Below are 20,586 nucleotides of genomic sequence, written 5' to 3' on the forward strand. Positions count from 1 at the left end.
CCAGCATCTTCACAAGGTCCTTTGCTGTTGTTCTGTGATTGATTTGCACTTCTCTCACTAAAGTACGTTCATCTCTAGGAGACAGAACGCGTCTCCTTCCTGAGCGGTATGACGGCTGCGTGGTCCCATGGTGTTTATACTTGCGTACTATTGTTTGTACAGATGAACGTGGTACCTTCAGGCGTTTGGAAATTGCTCCCAAGGATGAACCAGACTTGTGGCGGTCCACAATTTTCTTTCTGAGGTCTTGGCTGATTTCTTTTGATTTTCCCATGATGTCAAGCAGAGGCACAGAGTTCGAAGGTAGGCCTTAAAATACATCCACAGGTACACCTCCAATTGACTCAAATGATGTCAATTAGCCTATCAGATGCTTCTAAAGCCATTACATAATTTTTTGAAGTTTTCCAAGCTGTTTAAAGGCACAGTCAACTTAGTGTATGTAAACTTCTGACCCACTGGAATTGTGACACAGTGAACTATAAAAGTGAAATCATCCAAACAATTGTTGGAAAATTTACTTGTGTCATGCACAAAGTAGATGTCCAGACCGACTTGCCAAAACTATAGTTTGTCAACAAGAAATGTGTGGAGTGGTTGAAAAACTAGTTGTAATGACTCCAACCTAAGTGTATGTAAACTTCCGACTTCAACTGCTGTTCCTATGAAGTCCACATACTTTTGTATGTATAGTGTATATTGTTACTGAAAAGCAAATACTGACGCATGATCATACACTGATCACTAGTCACATAATATTTTTTATATTAGATAATAGAACTGGTTGTCCATCAGGAATTCAGTCACTCAGTACACTGAAGTTCATCCAAACAAATTGCTTTTAAAAATGTCTCAAATGTCTAAAGCAAACTCAGCTTGCATAGAGACATGTAGTCTTCACAGCTACTCCAGAGAGCCAATCACTGACCAGATGTGGTGTATTTTCCCCATGCCTGGCTTGCTGAGTTCAGCATGCTGACGTACACACTTCAGAGTCAAACACAAAAACTCCTATTCAGATCCTTCATACAAGGACAGCCCATAGCCTACTGGCCAAATAGACAATAAAAGGTTTAAATAATATAATAGCTTTAATGTTTTGTAGAAAGTTTGCTGAGGTTTCAATGACAGAAACCCTGAAATAATGACTTAGAAGGTGACAATTAAGGAATAAACCAAATTTAAATAAAACCTAATAGCCACTTAAAATACTAAATGTTCCAAGTCAGATTTACAAAATGAATAGCCTACCAATCTCTCCACTACAGCTCAAAACACTCACGGTCAAATCTGTATTAACGATACCACTTAAATTAGAAAAAAAAAAAATGAAAAAAAAAAATCACAAAAGGCCACAATAATACAAAATTCATATGACGTGTATGTGTGTGTGCGCGCGTTTCAAGAGAGTGCTGGCTCAGACGGATGCATGTTCATATATATTTTATATAATGTATATCAAACTAAAACTAATACAGCATCAAACTTAAAAAGGATCAAGAAAAATAAAGTAGTAACAGTTGGTTGTGGAGCATTTTGAAATTAAAACCAGACTGGTCGGAGCAGAGCAGGAGGGGTGCAGATCAGGAACATTGAGCCTCTCTGGCTGCGGGTGGGAAGGGGGTAGGAAGGGGTCCATTCCTGGTTGGGTGCATGAAGGAGCAGGAGGGAGCAATGGGGGTACGACCAATTGCAGGTGGAGATTAGATAGTCCAGCGTTCTCCAGGAAATGTCTCCTTGCTTATCTTATTCAAACAAAACATGAAAAAAAAAAAAAAGCAGCTGTACTGTAGTGGGAAGTCCTTGTCCGTGATGCTGTTCTTCTACTCAAAAGTGTCTTATTAATATCCTTTATCATACTGTAAGTGTGGACAGAGAAAACCATGACACTGCAATTAAGTGAGGGGCGAGTGTGTTTGGCTGTGTGCTTGTGGTAGCTTCTCTGTGCATACGTGTACACTAGGCATTCATGTACGATGCACAGGCCGAGAGCAGGGACGCTTACGCGGGGGTTTTGTGAGTGTGAATAGTGTACTGTATATGTTGTGTATTGTGTGTGTTTGAGAGTTCACCTCCATGTGAGAGGGTGGTCTGTCTCTGTAGACCCACTAAAACCATGCTAGAACTCTTCACTACTCTTCCAGCCAGTCCCACCACCACATGGCCAGGCTGTCCTACTCTTTAGCTTCCAGGAACAGGGTCTCCTGCGGGAAAAGCTTGGCCTCCAGTAAAGACGAGGCTGGGTCTAGCTGGGTGATCTGCAGAGAAAGAGAACAAGAGAAGCATGAGAAGAGGACACATTCATACAGGATACATGACAGTCATTACACAAGTCCTTGTTCTAGCTCCAGTTGGAAGTGACATTTAACCACATGTGCATACATGGAAAGTAGAGGTCGACCGATAAATTGGAATGGCCGATTAACTATGGCCAATTTCAAGTTTTCATATCAATCGGAAATCTGTATTTTTGGAAACCGATTTGGCCGTTTTTTTTACACCTTTATTTAACTAGGCAAGTCAGTTAAGAACACATTCTTATTTCCAATGACGGCCTAGTAACAGTGGGTTAACTGCCTTGTTCAGGGGCAGAACGACAGATTTTTACCTTGTCAGTTCGGGGATTCGTTTTTGCAACTTTCCGGTTACTAGTCCAACGCTCTAACCACCTGCCTTACATTGCACTCCACGAGGAGCCTGCGTGGCAGGCTGACTACCTGTTACGCGAGGGCAGCAAGAAGCCAAGGTAAGTTGCTAGCTAGCATTAAACTTATAAAAATCAATCAAGCTTCACAATCACTAGTTAACTACACATGGTTGATGATATTACTAATTTATCTAGCGTGTCCTGCGTTGCATATAATCGATGCGGTGCCTGTTAATTTCTCATCGAATCACAGCCAACTTCCCCAAACGGGTGATGATTTAGCACAGTCGTTGCACCAAACCTAACCATAAACATCAATGCCTTTCTTTAAAATCAATACAGAAGTATATATTTTTAAATCTGCATATTTAGTTAATATTGTCTGCTAACATGAATTTCTTATAATTAGGGAAATTGTGTCACTTCTCTTGCGTTCCGTGCAAGCAGTCAGGGTATATGCAGCAGTTTGGGCCGCCTGGCTCGTTGCGAACTGTGTGAAGTCCATTTAATCCTAACAAAGACCGTAATTAATTTGCCAGAATTGTACATAATTATGACATAACATTGAAGGTTGTACAATGTAACAGCAATATTTAGACTTAGGGATGCCACCCGTTAGATAAAATACGGAACGGTTCCGTATTTCACTGAAAGAATAAACGTTTTGTTTTTGAAATGATAGTTTCCAGATTTGACCATATTAATGACCAAAGGCTCGTATTTCTGTGTGTTATTATGGTAATAATTAAGTCTATGATTTGATAGAGCAGTCTGACTGAGCGATGGTAGGCAGCAGCAGGCTCGTAAGCATTCATTCAAACAGCACTTTTGTGCGTTTGCCAGCAGTTCTTCGCAATGCTTCAAGCATTGCGCTGTTTAAGACTTCAAGCCTATCAACTCCCAAGATTAAGCTGGTGTAACCGATGTGAAATGGCTAGCTAGTTAGCGGGGTGCACGCTAATAGCGTTTCAAACGTCACTCGCTCTGAGACTTGGCGTAGTTGTTCCCCTTGCTCTGCAAGGGCCACGGCTTTTGTGGAGCGATGGATAACGATGCTTCGAGGGTGGCTGTTGTCGATGTGTTCCTGGTTCGAGCCCAGGTAGGGGCGAGGAGAGGGACGGAAGCTATACTGTTACACTGGCAATACTAAAGTGCCTATGAGAACATCCAATAGTCAAAGGTATATGAAATACAAATGGTATAGAGAGAAATAGTCCTATAATTCCTATAATAACTACAACCTAAAACGTCTTACCTGGGAATATTGAAGACTCATGTTAAATGAACCACCAGCTTTCTCATGTTCTGAGCAAGGAACTTAAACGTTAGCTTTTTTACATGGCACATATTGCACTTTTACTTTCTTCTCTAACACTTTGTTTTTGCATTAATTAAACCAAATTGAACATGTTTCATAATTTATTTGAGGCTAAATTGATTTGATTGATGTATTATATTAAGTTAAAATAAGTGTTCATTCAGTATTGTTGTAATTGTCATTATTACAACCAAAAAAATAATAATAATAAAAATAATAATAATAATAATTATTCGCCCGATTAATCGGTATCGGCCTTTTTTTTTGGGGCCTCCAATAATCGGTATCGGCATTGAGAAATCATAATCGGTCGACCTCTAATGGAAAGTATTAAGTTGCAATGTGCCTGGTAAAAAGTACAAACGATCAACTAGTCCAATTCTTAATCTTTATATGATTGAACACTTTTGTGTACCTTGGGACATGTACACAAATGTGAACGTACCAAAGTACGCCATGCTAACAGATGTACTGGAAAGGTGTTAACTTGGCCTCTGGTTGGGGTATGTCTCTAAGCTACATCATCAAGTGGAAAAGCTGTTGACGGTGAGGCAGTAATCTGATCATCTCTGTTGGTGGCCAGCGTTGCGTTTCCCAGAGAGATTGATCATTTCTGTTTTTCTAAGGCTTCCATCCAAACTAAACGGCTGTGGTTTCTACAAGGACCTGTCTTGAACTATGAGTGTTACGACCATAAACTAACCACCTTTACCTAGTGAATGAATGACCAAACAAAAAGACATAAGGTAGATGCTAATATTAAAAAAGACATACAGTATCAATAAGTGTCAAAATATTCATCATTCAGGTTGAGGGCATAGGCAGAGCATGATGGTAATAATGCATTGCCACCCATAATGCAGCTAATTTCATCAGCCATGTTGACACACGGGTAACCTATGCTGTTTAACACGAGACAACCCAGCCTGCTAGCTTATGAGGGTTAATCACCGTGAGTCTCCTGTTACATAGGCCCCCGTCATCCCCTTCCCCACACCTGGGCCCTCTGTCTACTGTGACGTGGGGGCCAGGCCAGGGCAGGGCTTATCTGTTGCCTGTGGTGACAGCCTCTGATTAGACTGCCTATTATGATCACTGGGGTGGTAATTAACAAGCAGGCATCAGACGACCAGCGCAAGAAGGTCCGAGTTCACCTCACACTGATGAGACCATCCTCACAACGACATTAGGTGGAGAAACAGTGCTGGATGATGTGATGGCTGGAAGACCTTTGAGGCTGAAACCAAGTTAAACACCCACCTCACCTCTCCTTTCACCATGGAGTCAGAGTTTTCTCTTTAACTATCCTGACAGATCTGTCCCTCTCAATCTCTGCTCTGGCTGGGGAAGTAATCCCTGCAGTTGTCAGTTGTCCTGCCCGGTTCGCTGTTGAATTTGGATGCATTGTGCCTGTTATGCCGCCAACAGGCTGATCCTACTCCCTGATATGACATCTCATGTTCTTCTGTTCTACCACACACATGGTAATAAACTAAATCTTCCATCAATATAAATAATGAGTCATATTCCCAATGATCATTGAATCATCAAAACCTAACCTTCAACAGAGCTACATAATTTCAACGGTATGATGCCGGGAGGTCAAAGAGGAGGAAGAATTCATCAGCAAACACAGCTATTCCCGGAGGAAAAGGGAAATGTCACACCAATGGAGGCTCTTTGACATCACGTTCTCATACTCATTTCTCCTGTCATTAGGGCTCCTCGCTCCCCAGCATGACCTGAGCTCATAAGGCAGCACAGGGAGGGGTGTCACGTCAACCTACACAACGCACCGCAGCCAGGGGAAAGCAAGATGGTGTGCTGCTAACAGATTACGTCCCAACGGGTGAACTGAACACCTTTCTTCCCCACCTTTTGCTCAGTATTTCACAAATGCCAGCTATGCTAATGAACCTGACAGGCTGTTATGACACCACAGCATCAGGTATGAGTAAATGAGGGTTTAGGGAGGATCAGGTGCGGCTGTGTGTGTGTTGGGGGGAGGGGAGAGCATCTGACTAAAAAGAAAGTAGAGAAACAAGATGCCACACTGACACAGGAGACAAGCGCCATCAGTGATTGTTTACATTGTTATCCAATTAAGAGACCATAAGCATTGAGGCATCTGTCAACAAACAAAGCTGTTGTTTTTCTCTCCACTCTGCGTCGCGATACCCTCTCTATATTTTCACTGTCTGGCTCTCCCTATATCCGATGAATTCTCTTCTCCCCTGACTGACACATACAGCAGCCGGGCAGAGCCTGACACACAAACATACACAGGCCTACATTATTCATGATATGGCCAACAAAGCAATCTTATCAACGAACAGCTCTATGATAAAGGCAATACACAAGCATTTAAACTGTACTGTATGACTTGTAATTACATTTTAGTGTAGTAGATAAACCAACTAGATGTCTGGCACACAACATGAAACTCTAGCATCAGTCTATGGAGGGCCATTTTAAGTGTTTTGAAGGTTCCGGTTTAATCCGTAGCAGCGGTGTTTTCTCAAGTGCTTGACAATGTTGGTGGATAATCATCTAACCCTATCACACTCATCCTGACAGGCCTCACACAGTTGCCAAACAAACAGAGCAGAACAAGATGCCACCTTCCTTGAGACACACTACTACTGACAAAATAGTCTAATTCCTCTGAAGATCTAAAACTGTTTTCCATCAAATTAAAACTAAATGGCAAATGTTGGTCTAAAATAGGCTCATTCACGTACACTACTTATGCAACTTACCCAAGGACTACGGAGGTTTCAGTGTGTGAACATCAATGTGGGTTGTATCAAGAAAATAATGCACAAGAAATGTTATGCCTACTATCGGCTGTTCCACCCTCCCACTAAGTAGAATTTCTAGATTTTATTTGAGATAATGTTGGATCTTTACTTCCAAGCTCTAGTGAAGGACTAGTAGGAACATTTCTTTATATCGGTTTGAGAACCTGCTATCACATCTCACAAAATAATGTATTAACTCCATGTCATTGTCTTCAGTGTTATGATTATCGTGCTTAACATAATTAACACTTAAGTTGAAGTAAAAATAAATATTGCAAATCACTTCATTAGTATGAATAAAACATTTGATAACTTGAGGCGAGTGAAAAAATAAACACCCGTCTCAAGATGTCAGTTTCCAACATAATCAAACGTGCAGCTGAAATAACATTTATTTATGAAGCCATTTAGGTTCTATGTTAATTCAAACCATATAGCTTGTCTGTTTTAAACTTGTGTTGTCAAGTGTTTATTTGGCCAATTACAAAAGCAGTGGGAGATCATTATGTGCTTCCAGGAACGATGACAACACGTAGAGCCAGGGCGTGAACAACACACTTCAAAGTGGGCCGCCGCCCGGCCTGGAGAGGGGGAGGAGGGTGAAAAGGGGGGCTGCCGTTCCCCAGGGGAACAGGCCCTGAGCTTTTAACTTCTCTGGAACAGGGAAGCAATCTGCTCTCAGAAGTCCCCTATATGCTGTCTAGAGCAGAGCCAACACAAACACCAGTCCCACACACACAGTGCATAAAGTGTGAGACTGAGTACAGTATGCATGTACAGGAGTGTGGGGGGCAGCTAGCCTAGCGGTTAAGAACATTGAGTCAGAACCGAAAGGTCGCTGGTTCAAATTCCCAAGCTGACTAGGTGAAAAATCTGTTGATGTGTCCTTGAGCAAGACACTAAACCCTAATTGCTCCTGTAAGTCGCTCTGGATAAGAGCGTCTGGAATCAGAGCTATAACCTACATGGAGCTATATCCCACATGCAGTCATACAGGTGGGAGAGGATATTGTGGAAAGACTTTTGGGGAAGGAGTATGAATTTTGGGACTATATCAATAAACTGCAATTGTTCTTCCTGTGCGTTTCACTGTTTCAGACTTGAAATGAACCAAGTTGTGCAGATGTGATGTCTAGTTCAGTTGGACACGAGGATCATTTCATAGCACTGTTTATTTTTCCTAAATCTAGAGTTTTGTCTAAATCATTCGACACATTGGTACTGTTCAAACATTTCATTTTCAGAAACCTGGAACATCAATTAGGGTAAGGTTAAACTCAGCACAAAGTACAGTATCACAACGTGAAGAAAAATATCCTGTGAAGACAATGTTTGGGGGTCTAAAACCTAGACTGAGCTAAGTTAACTCACGACTGGAACAACTAAGTATCTAGACCACATACACAGTACATACTGGTTCTGGTGAGTGTGAAGAGGCATGTTGACGCAAAGAGCAAAACATGTAACTTCCTCCAATAACTAACAAGCAGCCAAATAAACAAAAGTATAAAGTCAGCGATGCATTTTATTTCTGTTAAATCATCTTCCACTTAATTGCTTTCTTACTGCTGGCAATTATCTTGAGTTGTCATGCAGGGGAAGAAAGGAGAGAAGAAGTTTAAACATTTGCGGTGTATTACAAATGCAATAGTGGTACATCCGCTAATCCGAGCAGAGCAACAGTGGAAGCGTCTGGAGGAGATTGAGGCTCCTTTTAATTAGAGAGGAGAGCTGCAGGATTAGACGGACTGGGCACTGTTCAGATGCACAAACACACTGGCACACACTGCTTGGCGATGTCCACAATGGCACCCTGTTTTCTATATAGTGCACTACTTTTGACCAGGGCCTACAGGGTTGTGCAGTACTTTTGACCAGGGCCTACAGTGTAGTGCACTACTTTTGACCAGGGCCTACGGGGTAGTGCACTACTTTTGACCAGGGCCTACAGGGTAGTGCACGACATAGAGAACAGGGTACCATTTGGGACATACCATAAACTCTGTTCTCTCTTTCTCCTGTCCTCTGCGCCACGTCTCTACTGGAACTTCATTGAGATTAAGACATTTTTATCTTGGCCTAAAACACATGGATTTTAAAGTGTATTTAAGAAGATGTGAATAAGGCATGGATATGCTTCAATAGATGAAGGCATGTGTGCCCACCTGAGTGTGTGAGCATTTGTATGTGCGTCAATCTTTGTGTACTGTATGTGTCTAGTGTGCGCATGTGTATTAGTGTGTGTGTGCAGTGTGAGTTAGCTAGAGTGAAGTGTTTGTACCCCCATGTTCCCTACAGACTGGGATGGCAGGCTGTCTGGGCAGGCCTGCACACACACACACACACTCCCCTTGATTAATGGAAATCCCATTTTGTTTCCACCACTCCAATTAAGCAGGTAGTTAAAATGGTGCTCATTAGCTACCTGCCACAGCACAGAGCAGAGCGTGGCCAACAGCTCTAATTACTGGGAGGAGAACTCCAGTCGGTGCGGCACCGTGCACCGCGGCTGCAGAGGAACCAACCGAGGAGAATACTGTTGACTGTATCCTAAGTAGCCAGCGCTCTTCTGTGTATACGTACTGGCTAATTAATATTCAACACATTATAAATGCACTTGTGGATAGAAGTCACACACACTCACGCAAGCACATGAAAAAACACATTTCTCATTAGCCCACCATGGCTTTTAATTATACAGAAATCCTCTAACTATCTGAACAGTCACACTCTCTGGACACTGGGGATTGAGATGAGCAACAAACTGGAGCCACATGCAGGGGTGAGCCAATTATGACTGTGGACTTCTCCTGCAGAGATGTTACATTACAGGCTGCTGTGTTGATCACTGCTTAGTACCTGTAGTTAGCCAACCAGAGTTACTGAGCAAATAAAGATAAACATACTGTAGAGTTAAATAATGGTCATTAGTTACACTTTGGTTCCACCTTGTTTAAAGTAGGTATGCGTTCAAGACGATTCGATACATATCTAATTACACAGGCTCCATTACGATACAGGAACGATATGTTTTAGTTAGAAATGATTTGGTGCGATTAGAGAACAAATCGATGCGATTCGGTTCAACGCAATCCGATGCTCTAACATTTGTTGCTGCTGATTGAGCTCATGACCTGGGCCTCTGAGCTTGATCTGTCTGAGCTGACTTCTGTGTTTGGTGTGTGTAAATGATTGTGCACTGAGTATACCAAATAATAGGAACACCTTCCTAATATTGAGTTGCGCACAACTCTCAGAACAGCCTCAATTTGTTGGGGCATGACTGTGTCAAAACATTCCCATATGTCAACTCCAATGCTTCCCACAGTTGTGTCAAGTTGGTTGATGTCCTTTGAGTGGTGGACTATTCTTGATACACATGGGAAACGGAGCTTGAAAAACCCAGCAGCGCTGCAGTTCTTGACACAAACTGGTGAGCCTGGCACCTACTATCATACCTGTCCAAAAGAACTTCAATCTTTTGTTTTGCCCATTGACCCTCTGAATGGCACACATACACAATCCATGTCTGAATTGCCTAAACATCTCCTCCCCCTTCATCTACACTGATTGTAGTGGATTTAACAGGTGACATCAATAAGGGATCATAGCTTTCATCTGGATTCACCTGGTCAGTCTAGGTCATGGACAGAACAGGTGTTAATGTTTTGTATAATCCGTGTAGGTCCATGTACTATGTAGGCACCTGAGTTGAGCCATAATAGCGTTGGGCCAGTAACCAATAGGTCGCTGGTTCGAATCCCCGAGCCGACTAGGTGAAAAATCAGTCAATGTACCCTTCAGCAAGGCACTTAAGCCTAATTGCTCCAGGGTCGCCGTCAATAATGGCTGATCCCTGGCCCCACTCTCCGAGGGTGTCTCAGGGAGAGTGGGATATGCAAAAAAAGAACATGTCCAATTCACACTAATATGTGAAATAGGACAAATGTAAGCACCCACCTAATAATAATAATTATTAGGGAGACCAGGCTTCTACCACCATCAGATTAGGGGTGTGCAATGGAGCCTGTTTTTTGTCTCCAGTATCTTACTTTTAATCCCGTAAAACACGCTTTTCAACAGCACATAGATAACCTATGTAATTTGCTCGGTTGTTACTCAACTAATAAAGCCTAATATCACGCAAGCCATTTTAGCATTTGAATGCTGAATGTGCCGCGCAGATGAGCAAGATCAGGAACAGACCGTCTACCTCGCGTTGGTCAGTGCGCGAAGCTGGCCACAGTGCTCAGTTTGACTAGGCTACTGACATTGCCCGGAGTTGTTCTGCATGCAAAATGACTTTTAGATCAATGACTGTCAACACAGTTAAGCCTACATGCAGTTCCACACTAAAGGAGAGGATGCATCAGTTGTCACAATAGAGGAGTTAATTTTTTGGAAGTTAGAAAGAACATAATATAAAATATTTTCTGATCGACGCATGCTACATTTCAATTGGTTTGTGGCTCGATGTACTTGTATCTTAAATATTTGTATTGGGGACCGATGCTCATCGGTGAATTGCTACATTCCTAATAGAAACACACTGTGGTCCCGTGTGGCTCAGTTGGTAGAGCATGGCGCTTGCAATGCCAGGGTTGTGAGAACGATTCCCACCGGGGGACCAGTACGAAAAAAGTATGAAAATGTATGCATTCCACTACTATAAGTCACTTTGGATAAGACAAAAAATGTAAATACTCACGTTTCTGCGGGGGAAGGTAGTGAGCAGTTTGAAGTCATCCCAGGGGTAGCCCTTGGAGGCCACAAAGTCAAAGAGGACCTGCAGCTTGGTGCTGCCCAGGAAGCGTCGCACCAGAAACTCACCACTGGGAGTTCGTATACGCAGCTTGCTAATTGGCTCGCCTCCCTCCTCCGCAGGCTCTGGCGGCAGGGCATGTTCCAATGAGAGACGGATGGCCTGAACAAAGGGGAGGGACAAAGCAATCATAGAGTAAGGTAGGGAAGGGGGTGATTATTCACAGTTGGACAATGACTTTTAAGTGTGATTAATTTGCTTACACTGACATAAATAACATGGATTCACTTTGTTTCATGGAACAAACTGTGGTAGAAAGGGGAACTTTAAAACGACTATTTATGAGGCAACATATAAATTACACTGAATCCACAAGGCATCAAATCCTCTGGCCTCTTCTTCCAAAACGTGTAGGCTAGTCTTTGCGTCTCATTAATAAAGACATGCAGTACAACGCTAACTCGTGCCGGGGTAGATTAGATAACTGCCCAGAACAAATAGGATCGCCTCATCAACAGCAGAGAAAATTAATCAGGTCTCCAGTGTCACAGAGCAGGACCTGCTGCTCCCACGGGGCTCTTTCCCTCCAGCTTGTTGTTCCTGTTTTGACAGAGGGTAGCATATGCTGTGACAACACACGGCAGCTTTATTTACCAACCATAATGCAATTATATTTCATAAAAGTGAACAACAGTAGCTCATTAGCAGCTCCAGGCTTTGAGTGGGAGCGTGCCAGAGGCGCTCCCCAGGTAGGTGCCTGGTAAAGGGCCCCCCAGCAGCACACTGCACTGTGGCGTCTGTAAAGCCACAGAGCACACGCCTCACTTACTTAGGGCCTGCTTCGCACAAAGAACACACAGGAGCATAACCACTCAACGCAAAAAACAAACACCACCACAGGAGGGGCGGGAGGGGGCAGGGGGGCAGTGTGCACACCTGACAGGAGCACCATGAGGCCACTAGTACCAGTAAATAATGACATCACCACTCCCCCCTCTGCCTCTCTTCCTTTCATCTCCCTCTCCACACAAAGACAAAATCACAGAAAGCATTTCCCCTTGTACTCATGGGTCTACTGAGCGGTTTGTTTCCCTGCGGGGCATTGTGACGGGTGGTGCAGGGCAGACAGCCGGAGACGTGATGCAGACTTGAGGTCTGGTCTGTGGGTACAGACAGTGTGTAGTCCTGGGCGGCTGAGTGGGTGGGTGTTTGGCTGGGCTCCAGGTGTGGGACACCATGCTGCCTTGTTTACACACACACACAATGTCAGAGAAATTAGGCATTGGAACAGCCAGGGATAAGCAGCACAACTCAATGGTTGGGACAGCTGTTGTCCTTCCTCTACACACCATACAGACACACTGGCTCTGCTTATTATCTCCCAACCTTCTACCTGATGACCGATAGCAGTAGTAGTGGGTGATCGAGCGAAACAATCTGGAACTAGGTCTGAGGTTAGAACTCTAGCCTTGTTTAAATACAGTTGAAGTCAGAAGTTTGCATACACCTTAGCCAAATACATTTAAACTTAGTTTTTCACAATTCCTGACATTTAATCCTAGTAAAAATTCCCTGTCTTACTAGGATCACCACTTCATTTTAAGAATGTGAAATGTCAGAATAATAGTAAAGAGAATGATTTATTTCAGCTTTAATTTATTTAATCACATTCCAGTGGGTCAGAAGTTTACATACACTCAATTAGTATTTGGTAGTATTGCCTTTAAATTGTTTAACTTGGGTCAAACGTTTTGGGTAGCCTTCCATAAGCTTCCCACAATACATTGGGTGACTTTTGGCCCATTCGTCCTGACAGAGCTGGTGTAACTGAGTCAGGTTTGTAGGCCTCCTTGCTCGCACACGCTTTTTCAGTTCTGCCCACACATTATCTATAGGATTGAGGTCAGGGCTTTGTGATGGTCACTCCAATACCTTGACTTTGTTGTCCTTAAGCCATTTTGCCACAACTTTGGAAGTATGCTTATAGTCAATGTCCATTTGGAAGACCCATTTGCGACCAAGCTTTGACTTCCTGACTGATGTCTTGAGATGTTGCTTCAATATATCCACATAACTTTCCCCCCTCATGATGCCATCTATTTTGTGAAGTGCACCAGTCACTCCTGCAGCAAAGCACCCCCACAACATGATGCTGCAACCCCCGTGCTTCACGGTTGAGATGGTGTTCTTCGGCTTGCAAACCTCCCCCTTTTCCCTCCAAACATAACGATGGTCAAACAGTTCTATTTTTGTTTCATCAGACCAGAGGACATTTCTCCAAAAAGTACGATCTTTGTCCCCATGTGCAGTTGCAAACCCGTAGCCTGGCTTTTTTATGGCGGTTTTGGAGCAGTGGCTTCTTCCTTGACGAGCGACCTTTCAGGTTATGTTGATATAGGATTTGTTTTTACTGTGGATATAGATACTTTTGTACCTGTTTCTTCCAGCATCTTCACAAGGTCCTTTGCTGTTGTTCTGGGATTGATTTGCACTTTTTGCACCAAAGTACGTTCATCTCTAGGAGACAGAACGCGTCTCCTTCCTAAGCGGTATGACAGCTGCGTGGTCCCATGGTGTTTATACTTGCGTACTATTGTTTGTACAGATGAACATGGTACCTTCAGGCGTTTGGAAATTACTCCCAAGGATGAACCAGACTTGGAGGTCTACAAATGTTTTTCTGAGGTCTTCGCTGATTTCTTGCGATTTTCCCATGATGTCAAGGAAAGAGGCACTGAGTTTGAAGGTAGGCCTTGAAATACATCCACAGGTACACCTCCAATTGACTCAAATGATGTCAATAAGCCTATCAGAAGCTTCTAAAGCCATGACATTTTCTGGAATTTTCCAAGCTGTTTAAAGGCACAGTCAACTTAGTGTATGTAAACTTCTGACCCACTGGAATTGTGATACAGTGAATTATAAGTGCAATAATCTGTCTGTAAACAATTGTTGGAAAAATTACTTGTGTCATACACAAAGTAGATGTCCTAACCGACTTGCCAAAACTATAGTTTAACTTGTTATGGATAGGGGGCAGTATTTTCACAGCCGGATAAAAAAACGTACCCGATTTAATCTGGTTATTACTCCTGCCCAGAAACTAGAATATGCATATAATTAGTAGCTTTGGATAGAAAACACTCCAAAGTTTCTAAAACTGTTTGAATGGTGTCTGTGAGTATAACAGAACTCAAATGGCAGGCCAAAACCTGAGAAGAGTCTGTACAGGAAGTACCCTGTCTGACCATTTCTTGGCCTTCTTTGTCATCTCTATCCAAAACAAAGGATCTCTGCTGTAACGTGACACTTTCTAAGGCTCCCATAGGCTCTCAGAAGGCGCCAGAACGTTGAATGATGACTCTGCAGTTACTGGCTGAAAAACAGTAGCGCATTTGGTAAGTGGTCGATCTGAGAACAATGAGACGGGTGCGCGCGTGCACGTGAAGAGTCCATTTTACTTTTTCAGTCTTTGAACGAAAACAACGACTCCCGGTCGGAATATTATCGCTATTTTACGCGAAAAATCGCATAAAAATTGATTTTAAACAGCGTTTGACATACTTCGAAGTACGGTAATGGAATATTTTGTATTTTTTTGTCACGATACGCGTCCGCGCGTCACCCTTCGGATAGTGTCTTGAACGCACGAACAAAACGCCGCTATTTGGATATAACTATGGATTATTTGGAACCAAACCAACATTTATTGTTGAAGTAGAAGTCCTGGGAGTGCATTCTGACGAAGAACAGCAAAGGTAATCCAATTTTTCTTATAGTAAATCTGAGTTTGGTGAGTACCAAACTTGGTGGGTGTCAAATTAGCTAGCCCGTGATGGCGAGCTATCTACTCAGAATATTGCAAAATGTGCTTTCACCAAAAAGCTATTTTAAAATCGGACACCGCGATTGCATAAATGAGTTCTGTATCTATAATTCTTAAAATAATTGTTATGTTTTTTGTGAACGTTTATCGTGAGTAATTTAGTAAATTCACCGGTGGGAATTCAAGTGTTCGGTGGGAATACTAGTTCTGAACGTCACATGCTAATGTAAAAAGTTGGTTTTTGATATAAATATGTTCTTGATAGAACAAAACATGCATGTATTGTATAACATAATGTCCTAGGAGTGTCATCTGATGAAGATCATCAAAGGTTAGTGCTGCATTTAGCTGTGGTTTTGGTTTTTGTGACATTATATGCTAGCTTGAAAAATGGGTGTCTGATTATTTCTGGCTGGGTACTCTGCTGACATAATCTAATGTTTTGCTTTCGTTGTAAAGCCTTTTTGAAATCAGACAGTGTGGTTAGATTAACGAGAGTCTTGTCTTTAAAATGGTGTAAAATAGTCATATGTTTGAGAAATTGAAGTAATAGCATTTCTAAGGTATTTGAATAACGCGCCACGGGATTCAACTGGCTGTTGAGTAGGTGGAACGATTTCGTCCCGCCGACCCTAGAGAGGTTAACAATTTCTGCTAGTTAGTTTTTGCTACCGTTTGGGGTTTAGCTTGCTTAAGCCTGCTAACTGAGGAGTGTTAATTCACCTGTTCCCATACATGTTTCATTTAAAAAAAAATCTTACAAAGGAGTTGTTTAATCTAACTGCTTAACTATTTATCTGTACATGGAATTGTATTTGCTTTTCTTTTACTCATTTTTTCCCTACTCTACAGGAAAATGCCACGGAAGTGGGAGTCCTGGGAGTGCATTCCGACGAAGATCAGCAAAGGTAAGGGAAGATTTATAATACTAATTCTGAGTTTAGTTGACTCCAGAACTTGGCGGGTAACTGTATAGCTTGCTTTGATGGCTGAGCTCTGTACTCAGAATATTGAAAAATGTGCTTTCGCCGTAAAGCTATTTTAAAATCGGACACAGCGGTTGCATTAAGGAGAAGTGTATCTATAATTATTTCAATAACTGTTGTACATTTTATCAACATTTATGATGAGTATTTTTGTAAATTGATGTGCTCATTTACCGAGAGTTTTGGTGGGAAAACATTTTCTGAACATCACGCGCCAATGTAAAATGGGGTTTATAGATATAAATATGAACTTTATCGAACAAAACATACATGTATTTTGTAACATTGAGTCCTGGGAGTGTCATCTGATGAAGATCAAAGGTTAGTGATTAATTTTAGCTGTATTTCTGGTTTTTGTGACGCCTCTCCTTGCTTGGAAAATGGCTGTGTGGTTTTTCATGTTTAGGCGCTGTCCTAACATAATCTAATATTCTGCTTTCGCTGTAAAGCCTTTTTGAAATCGGACACTGTGGTTGGATTAAGGAGCATCTTATCTTTAAAATGGTGTAGAATACTTGTGTGTTTGAGAAATTTGAATTATGAGATTTTTGTTGTTTGAATTTGCTAGCGTCCCACATGTCCCAGAGAGGTTAACCAGTATTCTACAAGAGGACAGACGCAAGGGACAACAAACACACTGGTCTCTACATTGCAGATGAGCTGAAGGAAGTCATCAATGACCTTAGACCATAGAAAGTATTTACATTGGTGACAGACAATGCTGCAAACATGAAGGCTACTTGGTCTAAAGTGGAGGAGTCCTACCCTCACATCACACCCATTGGCTGTGCTGCTCATGCATTGAGTCTGCTCCTCAAGGACATCATGGCACTGAAAACAATGGATACACACTACAAGAGAGCCAAGGAAATGGTTAGGTATGTGAAGGGTCATCAAGTTATAGCAGCAATCTACCTCACCAAGCAAAGTGAGAAGAATAAGAGCACCACATTGAAGCTGCCCAGCAACACCCGTTGGGGGTGGTGTTGTCATCATGTTTGACAGTCTCCTGGAGGGGAAGGAGTCTCTCCAAGAAATTGCCATATCACAGTCTGCCGATATGGACAGCCCCATCAAGAGGATCCTCCTGGATGATGTATTTTGGGAGAGAGTGGTAAGCAGCCTGAAACCTATAGCAGTAGCCATTCAACAGATTGAGGGAGACAACTCCATCCTGTCTGATATTCAGACTGCTTGCAGATGTAAGAAGAAATCCGTACTGCCCTGCCCACTTCTCTGTTGCTTCAAGCAGAGGAAACTGCAGATCTGAAATAGATCAAAAAGTATGGGCTTCTGCCTGCAGCCCATACACGCCGCAGCGTACATGTTGGACCCCAAGTATGCTAGCAAGAGCATCCTGTCTGGTGCAGAGATCAACAAGACCTATGGTGTCATCACTACCGTGTCTCGCCACCTTGGCCTGGATGAGGGCAAGGTTCTTGGCAGTCTGGCAAAGTACACTTTCAAGCAAGGGCTTTGGGATGGAGATGCAATATGGCAGTCGTGCCAGCATATCTCATCAGTCACCTGGTGGAAGGGACTTTGTGGATCTGAGGCTCTTTCCCCTCATCCTCCAAATTCCACCAACATCAGCCGCCTCAGAGCGCAACTGGTCATTGTTTGGGAACACAAACACGCAACAGACTGACAATACAAGGGTTGAAAAATTGGTGGCCATCCGGGCAAATTATAGGGTTTTTGAGCCTGACAACGAGTCATCCTCAAGGCTGGAAAGTGACAGTGAAGATGAGGCCTCAGAGTCTGATGTTCAAGAGGTGGACTTTGAGGTCCAGGGAGATGACATGGAAGCCTGAGAGGAAGACAACCAAAGCTTTAGTTTCTAGACTATCATTTTACAGATGTAACATTGAGAAAAGTTTGAGATGCGATGGATAATTGGGGACCATTCAATATTCCATTTTGTTGTTCAATGAAATCATCCCATGTGAAGAGTCAAATCAATTAAAGTTCAATTTGTAACTAAATTGTTTTTTTATTTGTATTGGAAGGATTTAATCATTTGCAATTACGTCTACTTATGATAAGGTAAAAGGTTTATGTTTGTCTCCATATAAGGTAAATATATCCAATGCAAAAAACATCTACATTTAAATGGTATTAATATTAAATTGAAAGTATTTCCATTAATTCCCATATATTCCCTGTTAATTCCCATGGAGAGTTTCCACCTCTGAATATTCCCCAAAATGTGAAACCCTATTAAACACACCACATGCCCTCCTGCCTGCCTCACACTTGACTAGGCAGACACACAACCAGACAGGTGAAACACAGTTGACCAGGTGAAAATACACCTGATACAGTCACACACAGGTCAGGATAAATGACTAGATTGTGTTTTCCCCTGCTTTAGACTTTAGGGCCACAATAAGGTAAGCCTGTCTGAGGTAAAGGATGTGGTATAGACTGCATGTAAACAACAGAGGGGCCATTGTTGGGTATCATGTTTCTGAATATCTACACTGTTGCATACAAGCAGGGTCGGTTGGTGGAGAGGAAACCATGGCAACAGGCTAGAGGACTACAGTGATATAATTAAGACTGGACAGAAAGGGCTTTGTTTGGGGCTGTTTAACTAATGTGACAAATCATCTCAGCTAGCTGGTTCACCTGATCCCTGCCGTCTGTGGAGTTTGCTGCTGAGTAAATAGCCAATCAGCTGGCTAAAAGGAGCTATATGTACAGCATCCACCACTGCCATAATTGTTTTTCTTTGTCCCACCGTGCTTTGTGCTGCACCTTTTGTTCACTTGGTTTCAATATGAGCTTGTGTGTTGTAGGGAATTCAAACAGGACAATAACATCTCTGTATGACAAGCTTAACAGGGATAGGGCTTACTGTACACACAAGAGATTAGTACATGTCCCTCTGTCCCTCTGTCTCCACCATGGGGATCACATGTTAGCATACACTCCACAAACAACATATATGGACATGCAGCACGAAACAGACTCAAATACTATACAAAAGTATGTGGATACCCCTTCAAATTAGCGGATTTGGCTATTTCAGCCACACCCGTTGCCGAGAGGTGTATAAAATTGAGCACACAGCCTTGCAATCTCCACAGACAAACATTGGCAGGAGAATGGCCTTACTAAAGAGCTTAGTGACTTTCAACGTGGCACTGCCATAGGATGGTTTGTCAAACTTCTGCCCTGCTAGAGCTGCCCCGGTCCACTGTAAGTGTTGTTTTTGTGAAGTGGAAACGTCTAGGAGCAACAACGGCTCAGCCGCGAAGTGGTAGCCACACAAACTCACAGAACGGGACTGCCAAGTGCTTTAGCGTGTAAAACAACCCTGTCCTCGGTTGCAACACTCACTACCAAGTTCCAAACTGCCTCTGGAAGCAACGTCAGCACAAGAACTGTTTGTTGGGAGCTTCATGAAATGGGTTTCCATGGCCGAGCAGCCGCACACAAGCCTAAGATCACCATGCGCAATGCCAGGCGTCGGCTGGAGTGGTGTAAAGCTCGCCGCCATTGGACTCTGGAGCAGTGGAAACGCATTCTCTGGAGTGATGGATCACGCTTCACCATCTGGCAGTCTGACGGATGAATTTGGGTTTGGCGGATGCCAGGAGAACGCTACCTGCCCCAATGCATAGAGCCAACAGTAAAGTTTGGTGGAGGAATAATGGTCTGGGGCTGTTTTTCATGGTTCGGGCTAGGCCCCTTAGTTCCAGTGAAGGGAAATCTTAACGCTATAGCCTACAACAACATTCTAGACGATTCTGTGCTTCCAACTTCGTGGCAACAATTTGGGGAAGGCCCTTTCCTGTTTCAGCATGACAATGCCCCGTACATAAAGCAAGGTCCATACAGAAATGGTTTGATGAGATCGGTGTGGAAGAACTTGACTGGCCAGCTCAGAGCCCTGACCTCAACCCCATCGAACACCTTCGGAATTAATTGGAACACCAACTATGAGCCAGGCCTAATCGCCCAACATCAGCGCCGACCTCACTACTGCTCGTGGCTGAATGGAAGTAAGTACCCGCAGCAATGTTCCAACAACTCGTGGAAAGCCTTCCCAGTCAAGTGGAGGCTGTTATAGCAACAAAGATGGAACCAACTCCATATTAATGCCCATGATTTTGGAATGAGATGTTTGACGGGTATGTGTCCACATACTTTTGGTCATGTACTGTATAAATGATGTATATTTTTTAAATCTAACAAAGTGACCATGTGTTTTCAGTTATCTAAGTAGGAAATGATTGTT

At 42.8% G+C, this 20,586-nt stretch overlaps 1 protein-coding gene across 3 annotated transcripts in view; it reads right to left on the reverse strand.

The window, feature by feature from the left end:
- Positions 1-1,072: 1,072 nt before the first annotated feature.
- LOC106613896 (FAS-associated factor 1-like) overlaps positions 1,073-20,586 on the reverse strand; it is an 86,928-nt gene continuing 67,414 nt past the window's right edge. For all 3 annotated transcript variants that reach the window (XM_014216634.2, XM_045687575.1, XM_045687576.1), the window contains 2 exons: positions 11,475-11,690; positions 1,073-2,258 (listed from right to left, as the gene is read on the reverse strand). In XM_014216634.2, the coding sequence (XP_014072109.2) occupies positions 2,175-2,258; positions 11,475-11,690 (300 nt within the window). In that variant the 3' untranslated portion in view covers positions 1,073-2,174. The remainder of the gene's footprint in view (positions 2,259-11,474; positions 11,691-20,586) is intronic.

The sequence above is a fragment of the Salmo salar genome, chromosome ssa10 (genome assembly GCF_905237065.1).
Source record: "Salmo salar chromosome ssa10, Ssal_v3.1, whole genome shotgun sequence".
Taxonomy (NCBI): domain Eukaryota; kingdom Metazoa; phylum Chordata; class Actinopteri; order Salmoniformes; family Salmonidae; genus Salmo; species Salmo salar.